General features: G+C 38.3%; 1 protein-coding gene across 14 annotated transcripts in view; it reads left to right on the plus strand.

The window, feature by feature from the left end:
- Positions 1-26865, plus strand: part of TTC39B (tetratricopeptide repeat domain 39B) — a 140174-nt gene that overhangs the window by 90251 nt on the left and 23058 nt on the right. For 13 of the 14 annotated variants that reach the window (XR_010322859.1, XM_023545258.2, XM_023545253.2 and 10 more), the window contains 10 exons: positions 6245-6355; positions 8340-8471; positions 10265-10341; positions 15381-15448; positions 18309-18373; positions 22655-22760; positions 23835-23900; positions 25503-25611; positions 26228-26295; positions 26386-26445. Coding sequence is in view for 13 of the 14 variants with exons in the window: in XM_023545258.2 (XP_023401026.2) it covers positions 6245-6355; positions 8340-8471; positions 10265-10341; positions 15381-15448; positions 18309-18373; positions 22655-22760; positions 23835-23900; positions 25503-25611; positions 26228-26295; positions 26386-26445 (862 nt within the window). In the remaining variant the exon portion in view is untranslated. Of the gene's footprint in view, positions 1-3; positions 3728-6244; positions 6356-8339; positions 8472-10264; positions 10342-15380; positions 15449-18308; positions 18374-22654; positions 22761-23834; positions 23901-25502; positions 25612-26227; positions 26296-26385; positions 26446-26865 lie in introns of those variants that run through there. The other variant, XM_064290478.1, reaches the window with a different exon arrangement.

The raw sequence follows: 26865 nt of genomic DNA on the forward strand, positions 1-26865 counted from the left end.
AAGTATGAGTATGTATGTGGTTTTCTTACAGGTGAGGCTGGGCAGTTCCACATTCCTGGAGAATTACAGTAATATATACATTTGTACTTTATTCCATGAGCTTACCTGATTTTACAACTACCTTGTAAGCAGTCATTGCAGGTTCTACTGTCTACCTTTTACAGATAAGGAAACTGAAAGTTAGAGAGGTGAAGTGAATTGTTCAAGGTTACAGGGCTGGTAAGTGGTGGAGATAAGAATTTTTTTCTTTGTTTTTCTTTAAAACATTACTTTTATGCTTAAAAATTTATAAATTAGTTTTTCATGATAAAAGTAGCAGATAAAAGGGAAAAAAAAAATTCCTACCCAACATAAAAAAAAAGCCAGTATAAATTATATGTTCTCAGGAGGTAGAAACAAAACCTCCTCCAGGTAAATAATTGAAAATGGCATTGGGAGTCTGAAATCTGGTTATTGGAAGCAAAATTTTGGTGGAGTCAGTGCATTCTGGTAAATCTTAGATTGGGGCTCTTGAGGCAGAGGGGACCCTGTGCCCCTGAGAAAAGTAGAAACTTTCTCTGGATAACTTAGCAAAGAATCCAGAGTTTCTGTCTACCTTTTGCTTGCTTGATCCAAGGTAGCCTCTGACACACATTCTCAAATCTTTATAGGTAATACAATTCTGACATATTAACTATCCTATGGGGAATATAACCTCTATGTCCCAAATGGCTAGGTTTTTTATTTCTGTTTGCCCTTGTTACTACTAAGGTTTTAATAAGAAAAAAACCTTAGAAAGAATTGCTTCAGATGTTCTAAACTTTTTGTTCATTATCTACTGACGTTTTATTCTTTCTGCACTGTAATCATTGCTAACTTGTCTAGTATTACACAGTTGATTAGATCAACAAAGGTATTATTAAAATAAATTTCTTTAGTTATGTACTTGACAGCTCTGAATTATTGAAGACTATTCACTATGAGTCGGAATCGACTCGATGGCAGTGGGTTTGGTTTTGGGTATTCAACTAGTTACAAAATAATGATAATAATGGCTGAAATTTCTTGAGGAAATTTCTTGAGGATGGCAATGTGGCAGGCACTACTCTAAGCACATCATGTGTATTAGTTTATTTAATCCTCTGCACAGCCTAGGAAGTAGGTACTTTCACTACGAGCTCAGTTTTACACATGAGTACCAGAGCGGAAAAGTGACTTGCCATGGTCACATATAGCTAGAGGCAGGGCCGGAACATGAATGCAGGGGGCCTGATTCCATTCCTAATGGAAGCAGGTTTTTGCAAGCAGGTTTACTAAGTTATTATTAAAGAAAGAAGTGGAATTGAAATGTACATGATAATATTAGTATACCCTCAAATCTTTATCAGTTGTGTATTGGTTTTGCGTATTTTTTCCTTTTTAAAATATAAGAACGAAAAGCTCATTCTGACTTTTAATTAACATGTCTTCTAAATTAGAAACAGAGAGTCTTTACTAAAGGTATTTTAAGAAAGGCACCTGAGTGGAGCTCCAACAGTTCAGGAAGTATGAGCGTGCCACTCCTCTGGGACTGGCTGGGCACTCTTGGCTTTCAGAGCCATGGTTGTTTATTTACATAGGACTTAAGAGTTCACCAAACAAGCTGATAACAGCCACTGCAAACATTGTGAAGTGCGAAGGCAAGAACTATTTACCCACTTCAAAGATGAGGCTATGGACTCAGAGAGATTAAGTGACTTTCTGAAGGTCACATAGCTAGAGAATGGGAATGCCAACTTCTCATTCCCAGTCCAGGAATCTTTTTGTTAGATCATGCCAGGCTTGAGGGAAATGTGATGCCAATGAGCCTCTTGCAAGATGCTTGGCTGTTTTCAGTAGCCTTGTTCATCGTTCCAGGTATTGTGGAACTGGATATCCGAGGGCCTCGAAGCCAGGCAGAAGAGTTTGAACTTCATGTGGTGGGCAATAGGCAGCCACTATAGGTTCTCGATCTAAGGAGGTGGTGTGGTGAACATCTGTCTTAGGAAGAGTAGTTTGAGAGTGGTATCCAGGATGAATTAAAGCAGCGTTAGCATCATCTGGGAACTTGTTAGTAAGGTATGTTTTTTGTGTCCACCTCAGGCCTACTGAATCAAAAACTCTGGGTGGGGCCCAGCTTTCTGTTTTAACAAGCCCTTCAGATGACTCCAGTGCACACTGAAGTTTGAGGAAGATTAGTCAGGAAGGCATTTTTGGAGATGGTTTCAGAATTCAGACAATAGGCTTAGTTAATAAGTGATAAGAGAATTAATGCAGTGGCAGCAGAAATGGAGAGGAACAAGTGACTCCAAGAGATGCTTGAGAGAAGTCCTGGCCTTGAGATGAACATTGCTGTCCTGGTCACTCCCAACAGAACATAATATAACTGAGGGGTTCAGGGAAGAGGAGTTAATTCCACGTGAACATCTTAGTAAACCACTTAGAAGGCTTGTGTTCACTGTGTTTTGAAATGCTGAGGCCCACTTTTGGTTTTCCCTGTAGCTGGGGCATTTAAAGTGTACCTGCCTGGGTGACAATGTGACAAATTGAGAAATGGAGGTGATAGGTTGTTTGGCAAGGGAACAAGTATCGGTTCTCGGCCCATTTCCTGTTAATGAAGGATAAGACTTAGAATAGGTGGGAGATCTTACTCAGTTATTGGTTTACTTGTTTAAGTTTGCATCCCCCTGCCGCCGGGCCACCCCACAAGATAAAAAAAAGAATGAAAGCTTCTTAAGAGCCCAGGATCCTGTGTGCCTTGTTCAATGCCCCCGTCCCAGCACAAATATTAAATTGAATGAACTTTAGGTGCAGATTTGATTAGGGCAGGGTGTGGGCGAAGGTAATGGGTGGAGAAAGGGACCTGCAGACACCAGGCAACAGATGATGGCTAACTTGGACTAGATTGGTGGTAAATTGGAAATTGGTTAAATTCAAGAGATGTTCAGGAGGTAAAACTGAAAAAAATTGATGATGACATTATATGAGAGGTATCAAGCAACTTACCTGTGAAAAATCTTCCTGTGAGAAGTTTGTGAGCTCATAGCATTCTTATTTGACGTCTTCATTCACTGGAAACTTAACAGCAGAGTTCTACACCTAAAGGAGAGGTGTCTTCAGATTGTAAGTGTGAAGAATTCTCTGTTTCTACCCAGAGCAGCTCTACCCTTCCATACGTCTGCCCACAATTTTATCCACTCTTCACCTACTCAGCAGTATTCATTGAGCATATATTATGTTCTAGATACTCCCAAAGGCACTGGAGACACAGGAATGACTAAGACAGCCCCCTTGCATTTATGACCTAGAGAGGAAAGATAGACAAACATGTCCTCAGATAAATGTACAAATATGGTGCAGTGAATTACTTACTAAGGCCTTTCTAACCATAGACTTTGTAACTACCACCAAATGACTGGGTAGGACTACGCAAATGAGGTGCTTGTGGCCCACCAGGGGGGTTGGATAGCTTGCTAATAATGTAAATAAGGTGCATGGCACCCTTGTGAGGGTGGGACCATGCAAATAAAGTGTATGGAACCCTAACAAAGGGATTGGTCAGTTTTGCCATCCTGCTAGGCCTAAAATGAGCCATACCAGAGGCAGAAAGAGGGGGAACTCACTACCACCAAGAAGAAGCGATGGGAGTGGAGCATGTCCTTTGGACCTGGGATCTCTGCGCTGGGAACTTCCTGAATCCAGGAGACAGAGAGCTGTAACACTGGAGATGGTGAGAGACAGCGAGAAGCAGCTGCAGAGAAACAATGGCAGCAGAGGCACCAGAACCAAGAGACTGGCAGGAGATAGCACACTGGGCATCCCAGCCCATGGAGAGAAAAGGCTGAGTGTCTTTGGGCCAAGGCTTTCTGGTGGAGTGGAGTGCCTCCGGGCACTTGGTAGAATTAGGAACCCTGACCTGGGGAGTGAGAGAGCTGAGTGCCTTTGGGCTGAGTGGGGTACCTCTGAGCACTTATCCATAGAGCTAAAGAGCTTTGTTACACTTGCCCAAGCAGGGCAGAGACAGGGCCTAGAGGCCAAGGGCCAGAAAGAGGCCTGCCTGTGGGCATGGTTGAGAAGAGGCTGTCCTGACTGAAGAACTGTATCCTGAGCCTTTCCTGACCCTGAATTGTAACCTGTTACTTCTCTAATGGAAACCCTGGTGGCGTAGTAATTAAGTGCTATGGCTGCTAACCAAAAGGTCGGCAGTTTGAATCCACCAGGCGCTCCTTGGAAACGCTATGGGGCAGTTCTACTCTGTCCTGCAGGGTCGCTATGAGTTGGAATCGACTCGACAGCAGTGGGTTTAGTTTTTTGGGTTTTACTTCTCTAATAAACCCCGTAATTGTGAGTATTGTCTGTGAGTTCTGTGTGTCCATTGCAATGAATTATCAAATCCAGCAGAGAAGTATTAAGAGTGCTGTGGGAGGGAGGGTTGGTGTCAGAATCGGTAAAAAGGTTGGAGAGAGGCGGTATTTCTGACCTCTCCGTCATAGGAATCAGCCTTGGGCTGTGAATGCTGATAATGATTCTCTCTCCCCCCCATGGAGTTAGAGGTCAGATGCCCCACCATACCATTCTTACAACAAGATACTCTGGGGTTGTAGTAAGTGGCTCAGAGAAAACAAAACCGTGAGACCGGATAGGTTTGGGGTGGAACCAGGGAAGGCCGCCCTGAGTTGGTTATTCAGCTGATGCCTGAATAGCAAGAAGAAATGAACCTTGAAAAAACCTGGGGGCACAGAGTGGTTCCATATGGGACTTCCAAAGTGCCTTCAGAATTCATTTCCAGTAGACAGGTAACTGTAGTAGGAGTTTGGTTTCATGCTTTAAAAAAATGAGTTTGAAGAGGTTGGTGGTGAGGGAATTCAACTTTAAATGCTTTTCAAGATTTCTTCTAAAAAACTTAGCACATTCTCAGTAGCACATCTGTTTGTCAGATCCTCCTATTCATTATTGAAATATTTTCCTGTTAAAAGTTGTAAACAAAACTAACATTTTAAAGATGACTCTAGTTTTAAAGTATGTTTCACATACTTCAGACATGTTATCAGGAGGAATCGGTCCCTGGAGAAGGACATCATGCTTGGTAAAGTAGAGGGTCAGCAAAAAAGAGGAAGACCCTCAACTGGATAGGTTGACACAGTGGCTGCAACAATGGGCTTAAGCATAACAATGATTGTGAGGATGGTACAGGACTGGGCAATGTTTCGTTCTGTTGTACATAGAGTTGCTATGAGTTGGAACTGACTTGATGGCACCTAATAACACAACAGTGGTTTTAAAGAGCAAATTTTCTGTTATCATAAGAGATTGTTAACAGATAATTTTTTAAAAAAGGTAAAATTCACACAGTTGTAAAAATGACACACATTTAAGATTGCACTAACTCAGTAATCGATGAGGGAACTAGGCAAATATAACATGTTCAAAGGAGAAGTCAAAACAGCACAAGTTTATATGAAGTAAAGGAGTGTTGAATGTGCAGATGCAGGCAAAGCTAGCTTTTTCTGCAATAGTAGGGGAAGGAAGCTAGTTATACCTCTACTGGACAGGACAGCTTACGTGTCTGTGCACAGCAATTATTTTGCATTGCTGTGAGTGATCTACAATTTACAGAGTTGTAAGATAGCTCACATAGAATCAGAATCAAATAACCTGGAGGGGTCTCCCTTATGCAGTTTTCCACTGAAGTACAAAATTTCCCCTATATAATTAAACCAAACTAAAATAAAATCACTATCCCTGCTCTTCCATGAACAGAGATAGTTTCTACTCATGTTGTCTTTGGAGTGATGGGACAGGGAACTGTAATTTATTTAGTGCCTACTATATGCCTCTGGAAACCCTGGTGGTGTAGTGGTTAAGTGCTACCGCTGCTAACCAAAGGGTTGGCAGATCAAATGTGCCAGGCGGTCCTTGGAAACTCTATGGGCAGTTCTACTCTGTCCTATGGGGTCGCTATGAGTCAGAATTGACTTGGCAATGGGTATATGCATCATTTGTCTACTTATTCCATTCTCACAACAGACTCGTAGACAGTGGTGTTCCCATTTTACAGATAAGAAAATTGAGGCTCAGAGAGGTTATAAAGACGTAGTAATGGCAGAATTAGAATTTCAGCCTGTCTTTCTGACTTCAAAGTACACACACACACATACACACACACACGCACGCTCCTTCCCTTACCATGTCACACTTGCTAATAGTAAAAGCAGTAAAAATGTTATGTATTTTTCTTGATCTTTAGGTCACCATCAGCCAAGATAAGTCTCAAGACTGGCCTAGAAGAATGCGAAATAGCATTGAACTTATTTCTAAGTAACAAATTTTCAGATGCATTAGAATTACTTCGTCCATGGTAATTAACTTTATTTCTTTTCGATAAAATATATTTTTGGAGATGTTTCTGATTGTCTTGTCATGTTTGTAAGTTAATTTATCTGCATTTCCACGTGCATGTTTGTAAGCTAATTTTTCTGCATTTCCACCTGGATTTTGTAAGTGAATTTATCTGCATTTCCACCTGGATGTTTGTAAGTTAATTTGGTTGGTCAGTTACTTACTGTTGGTCAGTTTTAGCATCCAGTTAAGCAATCTGATTTTTCAAATTTAATCACTTAAACTGTTCTAATTTTTCGTCATATTTCAATTTCCGTTATTACTTGTTCAAATATTGTCATTTTAAATAGCTTTGTAGGACACAGTGGTTAAAAGTTCTGCTACTAACGAAAAGGTCAGCAGTTCGAATCCACCAGGCTCTCCGTGGAGACCCTATGGGGCAGTTCTACTCTGTCCTATAGGGTCGCTATGAGTTGGAGTCAACTCGATGGCAGTGGGTTTGGTTTTTCAGTTATGTTTTTGTAGGGCTTGAGTTCTTTTTGAGTATAAAATATTTTTTGTGGGTGTTCCTATTATGCTTATAAAATGCTTAATTATAGTTGAAAAACAATTTCCTTTGAAATGGCGAGGGGTCTGACTAGAATATGCTAATCTCAAATGCTAAAAAGGTGATAAAATAGCCCATAGCCTAAGGAAATTGTCCATTGTTGTCTGCAGACTCTCAAAATCTCTGTGCCACACTGCCTCTCACCTCTCCCTTTGTGTGTCTCTTGCTTTTTCCCTGTGTTCTCAGTTCCTCAGACTCTCTCTTTCTCTCCCTCTGTCTGTTCCGTCTGCCTGCCTGCCTGTCTGTTTCCTTCCATTTTTTGTCTCCTTTTTTTCTCTGCCACTGACACTCAGCTGATCATAATATAAAAAGAAAACAAATTATTTAGTATTGTGCTTAGTTTTAGATTCTCTGATCTTTGTGCACGTTTTACTGTTAAAAGCACTTTTTTCCCCCTCTTGGAAGAGCTTTCAGTAAAAATGTGAGCTTTGAAACCACACTTAATGATTAGCGTTGGGCAGCTCTTATTCCTTATGGTTCTTCTGAACAGCAGTGAGTGCCCTCGTTGTTCAGGACAAGCTGCAGATTACCAAAGGACATTAGACTGCTTCCACAGGGAAAGGAATAATGTGACTTGGATTGTTCTGCATGACAGCCGGCTGTGCATTAATATTTGAATTAAAAACAAAACCACGCACAGATATTTTAAAACTTATAAACAATCAATTAACAGAACTTAAGTTTCGAGACAAGAGGTGAGAAGATTTTCACAGCCTGAGAATCAGAATAATTAACGTCCTTAAGAAATGAAGCACTTTACACTGATAACTTGATAATCTAAATAATCATGAACTTTTATCAAGAGTCACAGATAATAGAATTCATAGTATTTATTTTTTTTATATGAAGTCTAGAGTGTACTTTTGTCAGGGCTTCTAGGCAGACCTAACTTACTGTAGAATTCTCGCTTCCTCTTGGCCTTCTGCAGATGATTTTAATCAAGGCTTTATTTTTCAAAAATCATATCAAAATTGCTCTGTCACAAAATACATTTACAGTAGCCTTTATCTTAGTTTGTATTTTAGAGCTGAAGACAGTGCAGTACCCTTTGTTCAATAAGAGAAGGTGACCATCTGGGAAAAATTGGTTTGGTTTAAATATCTTGTTCTAGGAAATGAATCCACAGGGTGCCCCCTTGTGCTAAAACAGGGAAAAGCACGTCTGCTTCAGCTTCAACTTGGACCGTTTCATTCTGCCTTTGTGGGTTTAACTTGGAAAACCCTTGGTTCTTTCTTTAGAGCATGTCTTTCACAGTCCATATCATCTCAGCGATTATGGTGAAGGAGGGTTTTTACCCTGAAAGTCAGGATGTGTTTTTGTTAGGGTTTCTTGTGATTAGTATCAGAAAAGGCCTTCAGTTGACCTGAAAAGTACTAACTTCCTGCGTTCTCCCCAGGGCAAAGGACAGCATGTACCATGCGTTGGGCTACAGCACCATTGTGGTGTTGCAGGCTGTTATGACCTTTGAGCAGCAGGATATCCAAAATGGCGTTTCCGCCATGAAGGACGCTTTGCAAACCTGCCAAAGGTACGACTGAGTAATTAAGTACTTGAGGTATGACTTCAAACCTTGACATCCTTATGACTAAAATACTGTTTGTCTGACTGAGAGCTCCGCATTTGAACTTGGTCACGCTTACGGAAAAGGACTTTTGCTCCAAAGCTTCTTGGCCTCATGTAGTTTTATATAAGGGCGTCAAAAATTTCTATTGGGGGCTGAGGGCTCTGGGGACTATGGTCTCGGAGAACATCCAGCTCAATTGGCATAATGTAGTTTATAAAGAAAATGTTCTATATTCTACTTTGGTGAGTAGTGTCTGGGGTCTTAAAAGCTTGTGAGGAGCCATCTAAGATACTCTACTGGTCTCACCTTGTCTGGAGCAAGGGAGAAAGAAGAAAACCAAAGACACAAAGGAAAGATTAGTCCAGAGGACTAATGGACCACACCTACCACGGTCTTCACCATATAGAGTCCAGCACAACCAAATGATGCCCGGCTACTACTACCAGCTGTTCTGACAGGGATCACAATAGAGGGTCCCGGACAGAGCTGGAGAAAAATGTAGAACAAAATTCTAACTCACACACACACAAAAAGACCAGATTTACTGGCCTCACAGAGAATGGAGAAATCCTGAGAGTATGGCCCTTGGGTACCCTTACAGCTCAGTAATAAAGTCACACCTGAGGTTCACCCTTCACCCAAAGATTAAAAAAAAACAACCAAACCCATTGCCGTCAAGTTGATTCCGACTCGTAGCAACCCTATAGGACAGAGTACAACTGCCCCATAGAGTTTCCAAGGAGTGCCTGCTGGATTTGAACTGCTGACCTTTTGGTTAGCAGCTGTTGGCACTTAACCACTATGCCACCAGGGTTTCTACCCAAAGATTAGGCAGGCCCATAAAACAAAACGAGACTAAAGGGGTACAACAGCCCAGGGGCAAGGACAAGAAGGCAGGATGAGACAGGAAAGGTAGTAATGGGGAACCCAAGGTCTAGAAGGGGACAGTGTTGACATGTCGTGGGGTTGGCAACCAATGTCACAAAACAATACGTGTATTAATTGTTTAATGGGAAATGTGTTTGCTCTGTAAACTTTCATCTAAAGTACAATTAAAAAAAAGTTAAAAATTTTTCTATTAGGAATAATAGTATTATTCTTATTTGGCCACACACTTGGCAGCTATATGCCTTCCACTTTTTGTTTTTGATAACTTGAGGCCTGAGCTACAAAGATGTTCTGAGGGGAGATTTCAGCTCCACTAAGAAAGGAACATTCTTGTTTCATGTGGGAAGGGAATGTTATGTTTGCTTAAGAAAGGACATATTTGAACACTTTTGGTTGGTGAAAATGAGATGGAATTTTAGTTTTATTTTAAGCTTTGCCGTGTGTGTAAGAAGACCCTCAGCAAAAGCTATTATCAGCATGGGTGAATTTTAACATAGGTGAAAATTAGATTCTAATGTAATTATGTTGTAAGCGCTTAAATGAAGAGAGTTCCCAAATAATGCACTTTTATCTCCATTCTTAATCTCTGGAGACTCTTACCCCAGAAATATTGATTTTAGCCACATAGATCTCATCTTTGAGGGCTTAGTATCCACTGGTTTGTGTGGGTTTGCCCACTCGTTTATTTATTCAGTAAACTCAAGCTGAGTGCCGGCAGGGGACCAGCCCAGTGCTGGGTGTTGGATGTGCAGGGCTCAAAATGGTGATCTTTACTCAATAGGCTTTAGGGTTTAGATTTCTGGTGTGATTGGCCTGATGGATTGTTATTTTTCCTATTTCCCACATCCCTTTCTACTTATTCAACGCAGATACAGGAAAAAGAGCACTGTTGTCGAATCTTTTTCGAGTCTCCTTTCCAGAGGATCGTTGGAACAGCTGACTGAAGGTAAGAATCATTTAAAAAAATTTAATTTATTCCTTTGTTTAAAAAATTAAAAGGTGATAATGCTCATAAAATTCAGTACCAAAGTGTCTCAAGTAAATGGAATGTCTTTTCCTCTTGTCCATGATACTCACCCTCCAGAAGTAATTATTGTTAATAGTTTGGTTTTGAAGTCTTGAAGATTTTCTGTGTATATAAACAAATATATACATAAGCTACACACATGGTTTTTGTGTTGTTCATGTGTTTGTGTTTGGCAGGCATAGAATCACACTACACATTTTGTTCTACAGTGTGATTTTTGACATTGATATTTTCTCAGGTCAATACATAGAAAATGTATTTCATCCTGTTTAACAGCTATGTCATATTCCATAGGATAGGTGTACTATATAATTGACTTATATTTTCTTTATCGAAGGACAGTTACATTGTTTTTATCTTTTCACTATTACAGATAATTCTGTCCTAAAATCCTTGTGCCTATTATCTTCATGTATTTTTGCAAGTATTTCATGGGATAGATTCTTAAAAGTGGGATTACAGGGCCTGAGGGTTTGAAAATTAAAAAAAATTTACAGCTACTGCCAATTTTTTCTCCAAAGAGTTAGGTCAGTTTATATTCTTACCATATATGTGTAAGAGTTTATATTTTCTACACTATATTAAAAATTTTTTGTCCAAGGTAAAAGTAACTTTATACTTCTAAAGAAACTGATAATATGTCAGTATGGAAGATGTTTGGTTTGTAGACCTTTAGGAATATTCAAGAATCCATGAATGGCAATAACACCCTGGTCAGATAAATGGGAGGAAATGAGTCTTTTTGCTGTCCTCACTGAGATTAGGGTAAAAGTTCCATGACCAACTGTTTTATGAGTTTAAACTCTGGTCAGAGTGGTTTACAAGTGAGAAAGGAGCATCCAGATAACCCTGTAGAAGAGAAAATGTGTTCTTTAAACAGGACCATTGTAGAAGACAACGTCTTCCATCCATAGGGAACTTGTGCCTGTGCTGTCATTGTCAGACATTCTCTGGAAGCGATAACACACCGTAAGAGTTGTGGCTGGTGCAACCAGGAGCAATTCTGGGTACTGCTGACAGAATCATTCCTAGTGGACAAGTGTATGGTGGGCACATTTTTGATGTGTTTTATGATGAAGTTTTGTGGATCTTGTTTGAAGAGCGCCTTCAGCTTGTTGTGACATTGGGTAGGAACATTTGTGTGGTGTGAGGTTAAAGTGTTGATTACAGGAGAGGATTATGAGACATGCTCACATCTTTGGGACTTGTTCCAAAAGGGTATAATGTTGACCCCGGAACCATCTTAGAACAGAAAGACATTTTGTTTGTCATTCCAGGCAGCTGAAGCCCTTCTCTTTCTCAAGAAACTCATCTCCAAGAGCCCATAAGCTTTTATTTATACCCTTGATTTCAGATGGAATATGTCTTCATATTTTTTATCTTTGGGCCATTTATGTAAATTGGCACCAGTAGGCCTAAAATACATTAAAGTGGGTCAGTGGGAAATTAAATAGGCCCAAAAGGAACTTGCCTCTTTCCTTTGTATTCTTTCTGTTACCCTCTATGTGACTTCTTCTTTCCAGTGCCTCTTCCTCTTCCCTTACCCAATGCCTTGACCCTTCCCCTGCCTTTCCTTTGCAGTGTGAAGGCTGACATTTAAGTTTTTTTTTTTTACCTTAGTTTTGGGAAGAATGGCATGATGTTTTGTGAGTGTAAATAATAATAATAACATTAAAAATAATGGTAATGCTCATTTTTTTTAAAGACACCCTCTACATGCCAGAAACTGCCCTCATGTCACCTCCTCTTTCCAGACTAGGGACTTATGTTCAGAGAGATTACATAAATGGCCCAGCTGTCAGAGCAGGGCTCAAACCTCATCTGCCTGTCCCTAAACCACAGCTTTTGCCACTGTAGCCCACTCTCATTTCTGTAGGCAGGTAGAAAAGGGCACAAAACGTCATATATAGATGAGGGAAGTATTGGATTATTGCTGTGTTAGACATCTTGAAAATAGATGATACCATGTTCTTTATGAAATGTCTTTGGAGCATGGCATATTATAAAATCTGAAAAAAGGCAGAAAATTACTACTTACTGATTACTAAAAAATAAAATAACTTGTGGAGCCTGGATGAATTCCTGAAACTATTGCCATGAGATAACCTTTAAACCTTAAACCAAAAATATTCCCTGAAGTCTTAATACAGTAGTTTAGCTTAACTAGTAAAGAAGGTCTGCTTTGAGCGTTGTGCTCTTCTAAGATCTATCTATATGGGATCAAATTGGCAATAGCAGCTTGAAAGATTAAATAAGAACTTTGGGGGCAGTGAGTTTATATTAATGGGGGAGGAACAACTCAGAAAAGGAGGGTGAGAATTGTTGCACAACTTAAAGAATGTGATCAGTGTCACTGAATTGTACATGTAGAAATTGTTGAATTGGTGTATGTTTTGCTGTATAAATTCTCAACAACGACAACAATAAAATACAAAATAAAGTAGCTTGTGACTATAGCCTATTCTGAAATATAGATTTATTTAGAATTTTATATCTAAAGGCTGTGCTTAGCTAACATTTCAGTGCATCATGAAGGTATTTCCTTAAGTGGACTAAGGAATTTACAACTAAGAGATATTCTGGTACGTACCTACACATAAATGCTTAATGGTTGATTTTGAGAACTAAGAACTGCCCAGTATAACTCAAGTGAAGAAATAAGACTTTTATAAATTAAGTTGCATTTTATTCCTAGTGCGTTTGGCTGTCACTGCAACCCAAACAGACTCTGTGTTCAAGGGAGCATGTCAAAACATTGTAGCTTGAGTCTGTGATTTGTTTTTCCTCTTGGTAATTTCCATTTATATCCATGAGTGGCTGGTTGTCTGCAGGAGTGAGTATATTTAATTAAACTTTTCATGAGTTTAACATGGAACACACCCGCTCATCTTTTATGGCTGGCGTGCTGCCCTGAATGGGTTTCAAATTGCTTTTTAAAAGCAAGATATTTATATGCAGCATCTAGAGTGGGAAAGAGATTTAATATGAAGAATATCTATATCTTTAATATAGAGTTCAAACTTTCTTGCCTTTTTATCTTTGTCTTTTCACTATATCCTTTATGCAGCTCTTTGATTTGTCCATCTTTAGCTTAACCCTTACCCATCCACCCTACTGGTCAGTTCTCTGCAAGGACTCACCATTGCCTCTGAATCAGGCCGAGACTCTGACATTCACGGTCATTCATAATTTAACCCTGAGTTAACTTCCCAGCCCCATTGCCAGCTCCTCCCTTTACACACCTTATGCTTCAGACAAAGGTGGACCACTGGCCCTTCTCTGGAGGTGCTCTGTGCTTTCCTTCCTCCGCGCCTTTGCTCATGCTGGTCACTCTAGCAGCATCGACCTCATCCCCCTCTGCACGTGCCTTAGGTCAGCAATCTGTGTTACTGAGTAGACATTCAAAGTTACTAACTTCTAACAATTCCCAGTTTTATTACCCATTTACCTAGGGAGAGAGTATTCAGGTGATTCCGTAAAAATACAAGTTACCAGTTTTTACCCCACTGAACACACTGAGAAAATCCAGAAGGACATTTTGAAGTGAAGCGTTCCTAAGAACTGAGACCCTCTGTTCTTGCTTCCACAAGGTGCACAGACCATAACTCCTCAAGGCTTGCCTGTCATGGGTTTGGCTCCACCTGCAGCGTGCTGCTGGGGATTTTAGCTGCATAGTTGCTTCTTTGTAAACTAAACATTTGGAATATGAACATGGCAGGAAGTTGAACGAGTTTATGGGAACCAGTGGGTTTTGTGTGTGTATGTTGGGGAGCAGGGTCTCTGTGTGTGAGTGAAAGAAATAAAGCACTAGTCTTATCCAATTTAATTGAACAGTATTCCCAATAACACAGAAATACCTTATGTCCCTGACTTCACATAAAAATGTCTGCTTTCTAAGCTCACACCAAAAAGCATGACATGAACCCTAAGCACCCATATTAGTGGAAGCGGCTCACATTTATCCAGCGTTAATTGTGGATAGTGAGCTCTACATGCAGCCCCTCACTGAATCCTTCAGTTGTGAAGTAGATACCTTATTAGCCACTTTATAAATGAGGAGACCAGCAGAGAGAGGTCAGTAGCTTGTGCAAGGTCCTCTAGCTCACACATGGCAAAGTCTGTCCTCCAATCCAGGCTGTTAAATACCCCAAGCTCATTTACTTAAACAACATACAAATTTACATCTTATGAATAAAGCAGGAATCTGCTGATTTTGTTTATGCAAAATAAAGCCAAGACTTTTTCTCCTCAATCTCTGCAAGTACAGTAGATTGTTTAGGAAGATAGACCATGTGTTTTGGGACACTCCACATGTCCTTGGGATATACATAGCTTTACATAGCCCCTTTTGTTCTTGTGATAAATATCTAAACAATCAATATAGCCCCAAACTGTGATATTACTATTTCTACATCGAGTCTTCTGTGCCTGAGAAGTCATGACTTGGGTATGTGGAGCAGCCAGCCCCTTTGACAGAACTCTATGGAATTGCTGCTCTCTCTTCAAGTTAATAATGTGTCTAGTCATTATCATAATTGTCATATCTTCATATTGAAAGGAGGCTAGGATTTATAAATTTAATTTGTTTCTAAATCTTTATAATTGTGTTAACTTGCATGTTACTATTAAGTTAAAAAAAATGGTTTCCTTTTTTAAAAAGAATGTCTCTAAACTTTGATTTTCTCTTGGAGTTGAGTTTGTGTCTCTGAGGTGAAGTGCCTGGCTCTTTGCACTTACATTTGAATGGGACCATTCCCAGAACATTCCCTACATTCCAGGAAGATCTTGCAGAGAGATCAATACCGAGGTTTTCATTTTGCTTTTATGGAAGCACCAAAGCAATCTAGGTTTTTGTGTCTCTCTTGAGCTCATTTATCCACCAGTCTTTTCTGAGCATCTCAGAGCAGTTACTATGGACATGGGATTTTCTTTAATATAATTTTATTTGTTTTTAATAGAGGAAATGCATGCCGAAATCTGTTATGCCGAGTGTCTCCTACAGAAAGCAGCACTCACGTTTGTGCAGGTAATAAACGCTTGGCTGAGAATTGGTATTGGCGGGGAAGACCGCCAGCGCTGCAGAGAGAAACATGAATCATTTGATGATGGTGCTTCAGTTCTTTTGACTTAGAGATGCCATGAAAGATATTTATTATTCTGATAAACTTTGGCTGAAAAAAGACTCCAGGGAGCTTTAGTCCTGCTCAGATGCACTGAGTCTGCTTTGACCTTCAGTCGGCCTACTGGCAATCACTGCTTTTAAATAAACTGTCTTGCAGCTGCCACACCTAACTTCAGGATCCTTCTCTATGGGAAAGCTCTTTGAGCTTGCTAATGGCGGAGTGCTGCACACAGGAGTGGCCAGGGCAGAGGAGGCTTCCCTTGTCCTTGGCCAGCCCCTCCTTGCCCCATATGCTTCAGTAGAGCTCAGTTATGCATGCATAGATAGCCAAACTTTTCATGCTATTTCAGATTTTATTTTTCCCCTCTTTCTCTTCTCATTTCCCTTTCTTAATTTTATTTCATCTTCTGTAAGAGCAGTTTTTAAAAGTTCCTGAACAAAACAATGACTTTTTGCTTATTCGGCATTTTCATTTCACCTTTAGGAACTGTTACCATCAGTACCTTGTCTATCACTGTATCTTCCGGTGCTTCCACAAGCAGATTTCTCCATCATGGTCTCACTGGAGGCAGTGATAGGTACAGAAAGGTTGAGATGGGGTGGAGATTGGAAGGAGGCAGAAATTAATTTGCACATTGGGGAAAAAACCTTCCTGAATCCCAGTCTTTTAAATTGTTTTGAGAGCTGCGTCTTTCTTTTCTGGATGTTGACCTCCTCAGTTGGATTCTGGCTTAGTAAAATTCAATCAGTGAGGTCCATGACCCTGTTTTTAAAACTCTGTACATTATGAAGGCTGGTTGAAAACGACAATCTTACTGCCTCAGTAAGGATCATGATGCTAGTCACAGAGGCCCAGAATCTAAATGAGGATTTGGGAATCAAATCTGGGATGAAAGCCTATTTTATATTTGGAGTTTTAAATTAAACATCTGGGGGATATCCCTGACATGACTCTTCGTTCTTTCTCCAGCCTCCATAACCAGGTTCAGTCATGCTTCTTTTGCCTTTTGAGAATTTAGCAGCTCCATCTCTTTGTCCTGGCTATCATTGTTGGAGGAGGTGCTCATCAACTCTTTCCAAAACTGCACAGTAACCTAGTAACCTTCTGTCTCTAAGCTTTCTTACCTCTAGCCCATTCTCCATTCTGTAACTGGACACCCTCTCCAAGATGGGAATCTGACCATGTCCTGTCTGCATCAGCAGTTAGTGGCTCTATGTCAAAATATCAGATATGGGAGAGGCTCTTTTAAACTAAACTGGTATCTCCCCACCAGGTTCTCTCCTCCCTCCTCTTGCAGATGCCCTCAGGTGGTACTGACAGGGTTGTGTTACAGACTTGAGTGGCAAGGGTAGAAGTAGCTTTCTTCCTTCTGGGTCATTCCCTTCTTTGCAGTAGGTTCCTCAGCACTGCTGAGACACACGTACACAGATGGCCAAGCACACCATGCTCTTTAATGCTTCCCAGACTTTCCACCTGACTTTTCCTTTGTTTACAAAGTTCACATCTGCTTTGCCTTCCCTTACCTGGCCTTTCCTAATCGCCTTTTATGCTGTAAGTCCTGATGCTTCCAGAAGGCTCTCCTGGCCCTCACCATGCCCTCCTCTGTGCTATCATGACATCCTGTGTGTGCATGTCTTCGTCCCCGTGCCTGCCTCCATCCACAGCACGTTGTACTGCTTTCACCTGTTCTTGCATTTGGGTGCCTGATGTGCAATAGACATTCAGCAAATGTTTGATGAATCATGAAATGAAATTCTCCTATTCAAAGCAGATTTTAAGGAAATTTAAGAAATACTTTCCTGGCGGGTATTTGTGTAATCCTAAGATTCCTTAAAATAAGAAGGTAAACATTTAAATTGTATAATATAGTGTATAAATCAATTTTTTATTCATTGATTCTTGTAATTGAAATGTTATATATTTAATTAATGAAGCTAATAAACTAAAATCAGTTTTTTCTTTTGCTTCAAAAGAATGATTAAGTGCACAAGAACTAAATGCCAGAGCATCTTTCTAGTATCAATAGACTGGAACTATGAAACACGGGACTGTCTCCATTGGCTCCATTTATTAGAATAGCTTCTTGCAAGTGGTTGTTTGATATAGTTTACTAAAAGACTTTCTTGGAATCCCAAAATGCCTGACCCTGAAATGGCACTTATCTAGGCCAGCTGCCTCAATTTTATGGTGGATGACCATCAGGCAAAGAGAAGTTTTTTCTTTTTCCCTAAAACAAAATAGCAGATTAGTGACAGAGCCACTTTGGAATCCAGAGCAGTTATGTGTATGATTTAAATTCACAGTGTTAAATAGATTCTGCCTGCGAAAGTGCCCTGTGAACGAAGAACGATAGTCCCATTTACTGGCGCATGATGGACTGGAAAGTTGGTCTTAGAGCATACCTTTGAAGTCAACTATTTGGATTCTATTGAACCTAGAAAAGAAGAGTTCAATAGATGATGATGTTTATTAAACTAGGTTTGGACTAACCCATATGGCTTCTAGTTGATGAAGATTACTTCCTTGATAATATAATGTAATTCAAGGATTATTAAAATGTTCTCTTTTCATTGTTCTCTAATTTGGAAGAAAAATTACAAAAAAAAAAAAAAAAAGTAAATTAAATGTAAAGCAAGAAGAATGTGCTCATTTCAGAATTCTGCCCTCAATAGTGTTTTGTTCTAATCACACAAATATACAGCTATGAGGACAGTTTAAAAATTTTTGCTAAATAATCTAATCATTTAATTGAATTATTTTCAGGATGAAAATATGATCAACTTCATCAAAGGTGGACTCAAAATTAGAACAAGTTACCAAATATATAAGTAAGTTAAAAAATAAGCTGTGGTTTTTTAAATGATTCTTGTGCTATGTACCACTTTGTTTTTCAAAATTCTCATAAACTAAGTATGGCTAGGCTTTTTTTTTTGTTTTTTAATTTGGAATTGGTAAAAATGCACTTGATTTTTGGCATACTAAATATATATTCAGTGCCATAGGACATTAGAATTTAAGTGTAGATAGCATTTTAAAAGCAAAACAGCCGAAAAGAAAGCTACAGACAATATCTAATTAGATAATCTTAGTTACCTCTTTCCTAAAAACAATATATTAATTTAAAATGACAGGTATGTTTTTGGTGTAGACTTTATAGCAGTGTTGCCCAATAGAGCTTTCTGCAGTGATGGAAATATTCTGTATTTGTGCTGTGCAGTGCATTATTTTGTTGTTGTTGGGTATATAATTAAGATGGACCATATGTTGTTCATAGCTTCTGTATCCTTACTGGTTTTTTTAAATCTAGTTCTATCAATTGTTCAGGGTGTTAAAATCTCCATCTTTGATTATGGAGTCACCTTTTTCTCCTTTTAGTTCTGTCAGTTTTTGCTTAGTATATTTTGAACCTCTGTTAGGCTGACTATATTTATGATTGGTTTGTCTTCCTGATGAATTTACCCTTTTGTAATTATGAAATGTCCCTATTTAACTCTGGTAATATTCCTCATCTTGAAATCTATTTTGTCTGATTTAGATATAGGTATTCATGCTTTTTTGTAATTGGTGTTCACATGACTTACAGTCTTTCATTTTAAATCTATCTAGTTTTTATTTTTAAATTGTATTTCTTGTGGATGTGCATACAGTTAATATGTTTGCATTTATTACTGCTATTTTGCTTTACCTTTGTGCCTCATCTATTCCCTCCCCTCCTGCCTTCATTTAGTTTTAAAAAAAAAAAGTTTCAGTGTAATCGCTCTATTCTATATACTACTTTAAATTTTTTTTAATGTAAAAACAAATTTTGTAGTGGTTACTCTAGTGATTACAATATGCTTCTTAACTTATCACAGTCTCCTTAAAGTTAATATTGTACCACTGAACATTAAATATAAGAATTTTGCAGAAGTATAGTTTTGTTTACCACCTATTGTCCTTTATACAATTTTTATGATATAGGGTACACCTACGTATGTTATGGGGCCCTGGTGGTACAGTGGCTAAGCATTTGGCTGCTAACCAAAACGTCAGCAGTTCGAATCCACCAGCTGCTCCTTGGAAACCCTGTAGGGCAGTTCTACTCTGTCCTGTAGAGTTGCTATGAGTCAGAATTGACTCGATGGCAACGGGTTTTTTTTTTTTTTTTACGTATATTATAAACCCCACAGTACAGTGTCTAACTTTCGCTTATGTTATACTCTTCTCTATTTTCCCATATATCTACCACTTTTGGTGTTCTTCATTCTTTCCTACTTATTTTCAGACTGAAGAACTTCCTTTAGCATTTTTTTTGTAGTGCGGTGTGTGTCTGCTTTCGGTAAAGCCTCTTATTTTCATTTATATAATGCCTTTACTTTTGCCTTCATTTTTGAAGGCTACTTTTGCTGAGTATACTGTTCTGGGTTGAATTTTTTTTTTTTTCTTTTCAGCCCTTTGAAGCTGTCATTCCATCATATTATAGCCTCCATTGTTTCTGACCACAAGCTGTCATTTGTATTATCCTCCCCCTCCCCCCATATGTAATGTGTCATTTCTTCTGGCAGCTTTGAGGACTGTTTTGTATCTTTGCTTTTCAGCAGTTTGACTATGATGTGCTTAAGTATGGATTTGTGAAATCTGTGGCCAATATTTCCCCAAATATTTTTTTCTGCCCACATTCTCTTTCCTCTCCTTCTGGGATTGTGATTATACATATTAGTCTGCCTGGTGTTGTTCCATAGGTCGTTGATACGTTATTCATTAAAAAAATTTTTTTTCTAATTGGATAATTTCTATTGATCTTTTATAAAAATCACTGATACTTTGTTTTGCCCATTCCAATGTGCTGTTAAGCCCAGGTGAAGAATTTTAAAAATTCAAATATTGTACTTTTCCCTTCCATAATGTCCATTTTAATAGTTTCTATTTCTCAAATATAAATTCTCATTATATTTATGTTTATTCCCATTGTATTTATTCATTATAACCACATTTTCCTTTAAGTCTTTGAACTTATTTATAATAGCTACTTTAAAGTTTATATCCCAAGATATGGGTCATCTTGGGGTAGCTTCCTATTGACTGATTGTTCTCTTGACTATATGTCATATTTTTCTGTTTTTTTCATGTCCATTAATTTTTTATTGCACATTAGATGATACACTGTAGAGACTGGATTCTGTTTTCTTTCTCTGAAGAGTGCCGATTTTTGTTAGTAAGAAGCATTTAACTTGACCAGACTTAGGCTTCACTCTCCCGTAGTACACAGCATCTGAAATCTCTGCTCTGTTTTTCTGCCATCTTCCTCCTGCTTTTCCTTGGAATCTTCCTAGTGCTTGCATGGTTAATGGATCAGCCAAGAACTTGGGTGGCATTTTTAGTCAGCTTTTGATGTTCCTGTCCTATGTGGTTCTCTCCTACCTGGGACTTTTCCATTATCTTACAGTCAGCCTGGCAGCTTTGAATTCAGTACTCTGACTTTTTGAGCCAGTAAGAGTGTGGCTTTCTGTTTGAGTGCTAGCCACCCAGTATTGAGTGGACTAGGAGTACTTTCGGATGAAAAGCCATATAAATGTAAAATTTATTCAGGAATCCTTCTTTCAAGGTTTAAGAACCTCCTTTCAATGTTTATCTCTTCTCCATTTCCTGCCAATTTTTTTTCGCTTCCTGGTGGCATCAAATATGTTTTAAATATACATTGTTATCTGTAGGAGGGTTAATCTGATACAGGCTACTTTGTCATTACTGGAAGCAGAACCAAGATTTAGTATTTTAAGAGGTACTCTTACCCAAGATTATTTTATAAAGCTAATATATTCCATTCAAAAACCTGGAAGGGGGATTTTTGGAACCTGGCATACTGTTTATAGATTTCTTCTTGAAATATTTTTTGGAAGATATAAAAGAATGCTAAAAGATCAAGTGCTTGTCCAGTCATAGAAATGTAAAAACCAAAGGAATTAAATAGTTTCATAATGGCACAAATTTATTAGTGGAATGGGCCATGGTATTTTAAAATAGATAGTATGTATTTGTGTGTCTGTGTGTTCGTGCAATTAAAAATATACAGAATTCCTGTATGTATATAGATCTCTTTCAAAACAGTGGGACAAGATGGGTACTTTAATAAATGGTTTTGGAAAAAATGTCTGCTCATTCATTTTGAAGAAAAAAAAAAAAAGATGATTTACACAAAAATAAATCCTGCATAGATTTAGTACTAGCCCAAAACATAAGAAAGTATTTTTATAGCCCTAAAATGCATTTTGTTTCATATTCTAATTTTTCTCTTTAAAATAATTTCAGAGTTATTACAAAGGATCCCCATCTATCCTTCCTTCAGATGTTAACATCTTACAAAACCACAGTACAGTCATCAAAATCAAGAAACTAACATTGGTGCAATATTATTATCTACTCCACCGACCTTATTCACATTTCCCCAGTTGTCACATCAGTGTCCTCTTTCTGGTCCAGGATCCAATCCAATCCAGGATACTGGATGTTGTATTTAATTGTCATGTCTCCATAATCATTTTTAACCTGAAAGAGTTCCTTAGTCTTTCACTTTGATTTTCATGACCCTGATATTTATCAAGAGTACTGGCTAGTTGTTTTGAAGAATATCTTTCAGTTTAGATTTATCTAATGTTTTCTCATGATTAAATTCAGATTATGCATCTGTGGCAGGAATACCACAGAACTGATGTTGTATCTTTCTCAGTGTGTTTTATTAGAAGGTTTGTTGTTATCTCTTGTTGAGTTGGCCCCCAGCTAATAACAATCCCGTGCACAATGGAGTTAAATGCTACCTGGTTCTGTGCCGTTCCCAGGCTTGGTTGCAGATAGGACCATTCCGATTCATAGGGTTTTCCTTGGCTGGTTTTTGAAAGTAGATTACCAGCCTTTTTTCCTAGTCCATCTCAGTCTGGAAACCCCACTGAAACTTGTGCAGCATCATAGCAACATGGAAACCTCCACTGAGGGATAGGTGGTAGCTGCACAGGTGATTGTGTCATCCGGGTCTTTATAATCATTATCTCTAGCAGGTTTGGATGGCCTAACAAATAATTTTTCTTCACATTAATTTTCAGTCATAGTAAACTTTAACTTTTTTTTTTTCAATCCAGGGAATGTCTTTCTATTCTGCATGTAATTGAGAAGAACAAACGTGAGCAACAATTGTTCTATGAGTTTGAAGGAGGTGTCAAACTTGGAATAGGAGCCTTTAATTTGGTAAGGAAATAATTATGAAGAAGCCAGAACCTATTGTATGAGAACCTACAGTTTTCACTGCTTTCTCTACAACCTGTGAACCTCATCCCAAACCTCTAACTGGGTTTGATTGACAAGTGGCAAGAGTGGGATTTGTTTTCCTGTGTTTTGACTAGCATGTGTTGTGAAGTTCTGCACATGCTCAGAGTAGTTTTGGGTTGTACAATATAAAGGAAACATCTAGCACTCTGACTAGACTCGTAAGGTTTTTGGTAATAAGGACCTTGGAATCCAGTTGCATTTCAGTATCAGTAATGTTGTCGCTTTGACAGCAGTGGCTCTGGAGAAATAGATGAGGGAGCAGTATAACTTGAGGGAGGAGTTTGAAGATTCCTGGGTGGCACAAATGGTTTACACTTGGCTATTAATCAAAAGGTTGCGGTTCGAATCCATCAAGCAGTGCAATAAAAGAGAGACCTGGCAGTCTACTTCTGTAAGGTTACAGCAATGGAAAACCTTGGGGAGTGCAGGTCTAGTCTGACACATGTAGAGTCACCATGAGTCAGAACCGACTCGAGGGCAACAGTTTTTTTTTTTTTTGGTTTGGGGAGATGAAGAGTCTGTGTAGATATCTGTGAAATTGTAATATATTATTTAGAGATTTTGAAATTTTATTAAGGTTTGACTCGAATTGGTGAGAAAATTATAAAGTGGTGGAATCATACAGATGCATGATACTAAACAGAGTTTTGCTTCCTGGGAAAGGAGCATAAAAGAATCCTGTTTGGAGGTGGGCACTGAGGAGCTACCTTCCTATCTTTTCATCACTTCACATAAAAGGTATTCTTTAGAGTGTCCAGGCTTTTTAAAAATTAAAAAAAAAAAGAATTTTAAGTTCAAAATCTTAGCTAAATGAAATTAAATCATAAGTAACAACTACAGTATGTGATGATTGAGACACGTCTAGTGGCTTTGACTTGGTTCTAATTTTTCATATTATTGAAGCATTAACACTAAGCTGTTTGGAGTTTGACAGTTATCTAGTTAAATACATTAACACGTAAGTACGTCTGTATTTTTTTTTTTTTCTTTTAGATGCTGTCCCTTTTACCAGCAAGGATTATCAGACTACTAGAATTTATTGGATTTTCTGGAAACAGGGTACAAATTTATTTTACAAATTTATCAGTTTTGACAGGGAAGATGAAACATTATTTACTGAATGTAAAGGCAATGCAACATGACCTTGTAACTAGTGAGATAATTTTCAGGAGGTGGCCATGGCTGTTCTATTGAAATTTCAAAATTTTCACCTTTGTTATCTAAATTCTGGGATTAAAACTCAAGTTTTACTAATATTGCTGCTTGCTGGATGTGTAGTCTTGTGTAATTAAGATATGCTTTCTTAACATTTTAGTGACCCCCCCCTCCCCAGTCTTCATCTGTAAAATGAGTTAGGCCAGATTTCCATGTCTAGTGGGTCAAATAACATGAATCAAGCATAGTTGCAGTATTTTGGATTTCCTTGTGTTTTTACAAGTTTCATTATAAAACTAAAAGAGGAAATTTGCTTTCCATAAGTTTTTTTAGTTATGTTGCTATATTGTTGTTGTTTCTGTAGCATGTAACATTTATTAATCATAACATGTGATACGATGTTACAACAGTTGCCTTCTTAAAAAAGTTTGTCTCTGTTAGTCAAGAGGGCAGGTTTTGAGAAATGTATGAGAACAAGTGCAAGAAGCTGTCAATTTTTTTCTATTTACACCACTGTCCACGTTCTTCATGTGCTATTGTGTGTTTCTGGTGATCCCATCATGCTCTATAATGTTCAATCTATTCTTACTCCTCATTTCATGGTCACCCTTCTCCCCTGACCATTCCTTTTTTTCCTTTTTTCTTCAGTGGCTCCACATTTTCTCACAAGTAGAGTCCAAACTGTAGCGTGGATTCAAGGACTCTGTGATCTGACTTTAGCCAGTGTTTCCTGATTTGCCTTACAAATCAGACTTCTCGCTTCCCCAGTGCTCCTGCTAAACTGGGAATTGGCTGTTCCTCAAACAAGCCCTGTGCCTTCCTGTTCTGTGCTTCTGTTGGTCTCTGTTTTGGATGCCCGCCCCAACCACTTTCCTCCCGAATATCGTTCTCTTGAAAGCCTCTTCTTCTGTTAGGTTTGAGATAAATGTCATGGGTTCTACGAAGCCTTCCCTTATCCTCCCCCAACACTCAAGTACCCCTCTCGAAATTATTTATTCTTTCTTATGTCATTCAATATATAAGAAATAATAAAATATATCAATTAATATCTCTTTTATATTAATACAAACAACTTATTAACATAGTACAATAAGAAAATCATGCATTTATGAACCCTCTTCCCTTTTTGACAGAAAGATCCTTGAGGGCGTAGGACCGTATTTTGTTCATACCTACCATAGTGCTTTGCATTTAGATCCTTAATATGTTTTAATAGATTAATAATTGTTTTATCAGAGAAATAACAGAATTTCTATGAAATGAACACTGCCATTCTCTCTCTATGATAACTTAGTGTAAAAGAATTTGTGAGATTGTCTTATGGCAGTTTATAATGTAAATTTTGTTTTTAATTATCAATAAAAAGGCATTGCCACCATTCTAAGCTCTAGAAAAATAAGCTCCACCTTCATGAGGAGTGGGAATACATGACCTAGCATTTTAAATTTTCTGAAAGTGATTTGTAGTCCTGCTCTTCTATTTCTAAAATGCGTTTAATTCCCACAGGAGTTGGGACTCCTGCAATTACGAGAAGGCGCATCAGGAAGAAGCATGAGGGCTCCGCTATGCTGCTTAACAATACTAGGTTTTCATACTTACATCTGTCTAATACTTGGTAAGGACTGGATTACATTTTACTTCATAGAAAGGTGATTTATCTTGCATCTACCGAGCAAGTAAAAATTTAGAAAAATCAGTAAGAGCTAATAGTCTGTGTTTACATGTTTTTTTTTTTTTTTGGAACAAAGATGGAAAAAAGATTAAGGATGATATTTCATTTTAATTAGATATCCTCATAGTAATGTTTAGCAGAGAGGGTAGAGTGGTTTCTTTGATTGTATTTTTTAAATCTCAGCTAAAAAAAAAAGTTCTGTAAACCTTATTTAGTATTATCTACTTTAGCATATTTGTATTAAATTTTTTCTTTAGCATAAAATTAAATTTTTGGTTAAGATAAGGTAATTGTGCTATCAAAGCCAGAATTCCAACAAGGAGTCTAAGATAACCACCCGCATTCTTAAGAATTTAGTCAGTCTGCCCTAAAGTTCTCTTAAACTAAAGTCATAAATGAGGCTTGTCATATTTTAGGTCCCAAGTATAAAAATGACACAGTATCAGTTTTTGCCTTTTCCATGATTAGGTCTTGCTATGTGTTAATGAAATTCGGCAAGTTAGTTATAAATATCCACCATGTTTCATGAAGACTGAGGCTCTTCCTGTTGAATTTCTAGGTACAGGAGAAGTGAATATTGTGGAAGCAGAGAGTCTCCTTGCACCCTTCCTCCAGCAGTTTCCGAATGTATGCCTAGTATTTCACGTGTATGTTTCAGCCAGAATTAACCAGCCAACGCTGATTGTTGAGCGATGTCTTTTCTTCCTTTCCTCCCAGGGCTCACTCATGCTGTTTTATCATGCCCGAATAGAGCTGCTGAAAGGGAATGTTGAAGAGGTAATATATTTTGAGGGCTTCCCTGGGGAGTTGTCTGTATCGTAGAGTTGTATCACATACTCATTCAACATTCAAGTAAATTCAGCTGTAAGGGCTAGACAAAAAAATAAAGAATAAAGAAAATCTAAAGAGCTAGAATTTAATTTTGTATATTCTTTCTATTGTGTAAATTACTAAATATAGTCTCTGTTTTCAGATAAAATACATGAGGCAGTTCAAGGTAGATTATATGAAATAATGTATAAATATTCAAAAGGATTTTCCGGAGCATTTGGCTCATGGATTTCTACATCACATGCCGACTTTGGAATCTAGCCCCTATGTAAGAAGCACCTCTGCTGCACTACGCTGGGCTCCTCATCAGAGGACATTATTCACTGAGTCCCTGAAGGCAGAAGGGAACATTGTGGTTAGTGGTAG

This window comes from Loxodonta africana, chromosome 9 (genome assembly GCF_030014295.1).
Source record: "Loxodonta africana isolate mLoxAfr1 chromosome 9, mLoxAfr1.hap2, whole genome shotgun sequence".
NCBI lineage: Eukaryota > Metazoa > Chordata > Mammalia > Proboscidea > Elephantidae > Loxodonta > Loxodonta africana.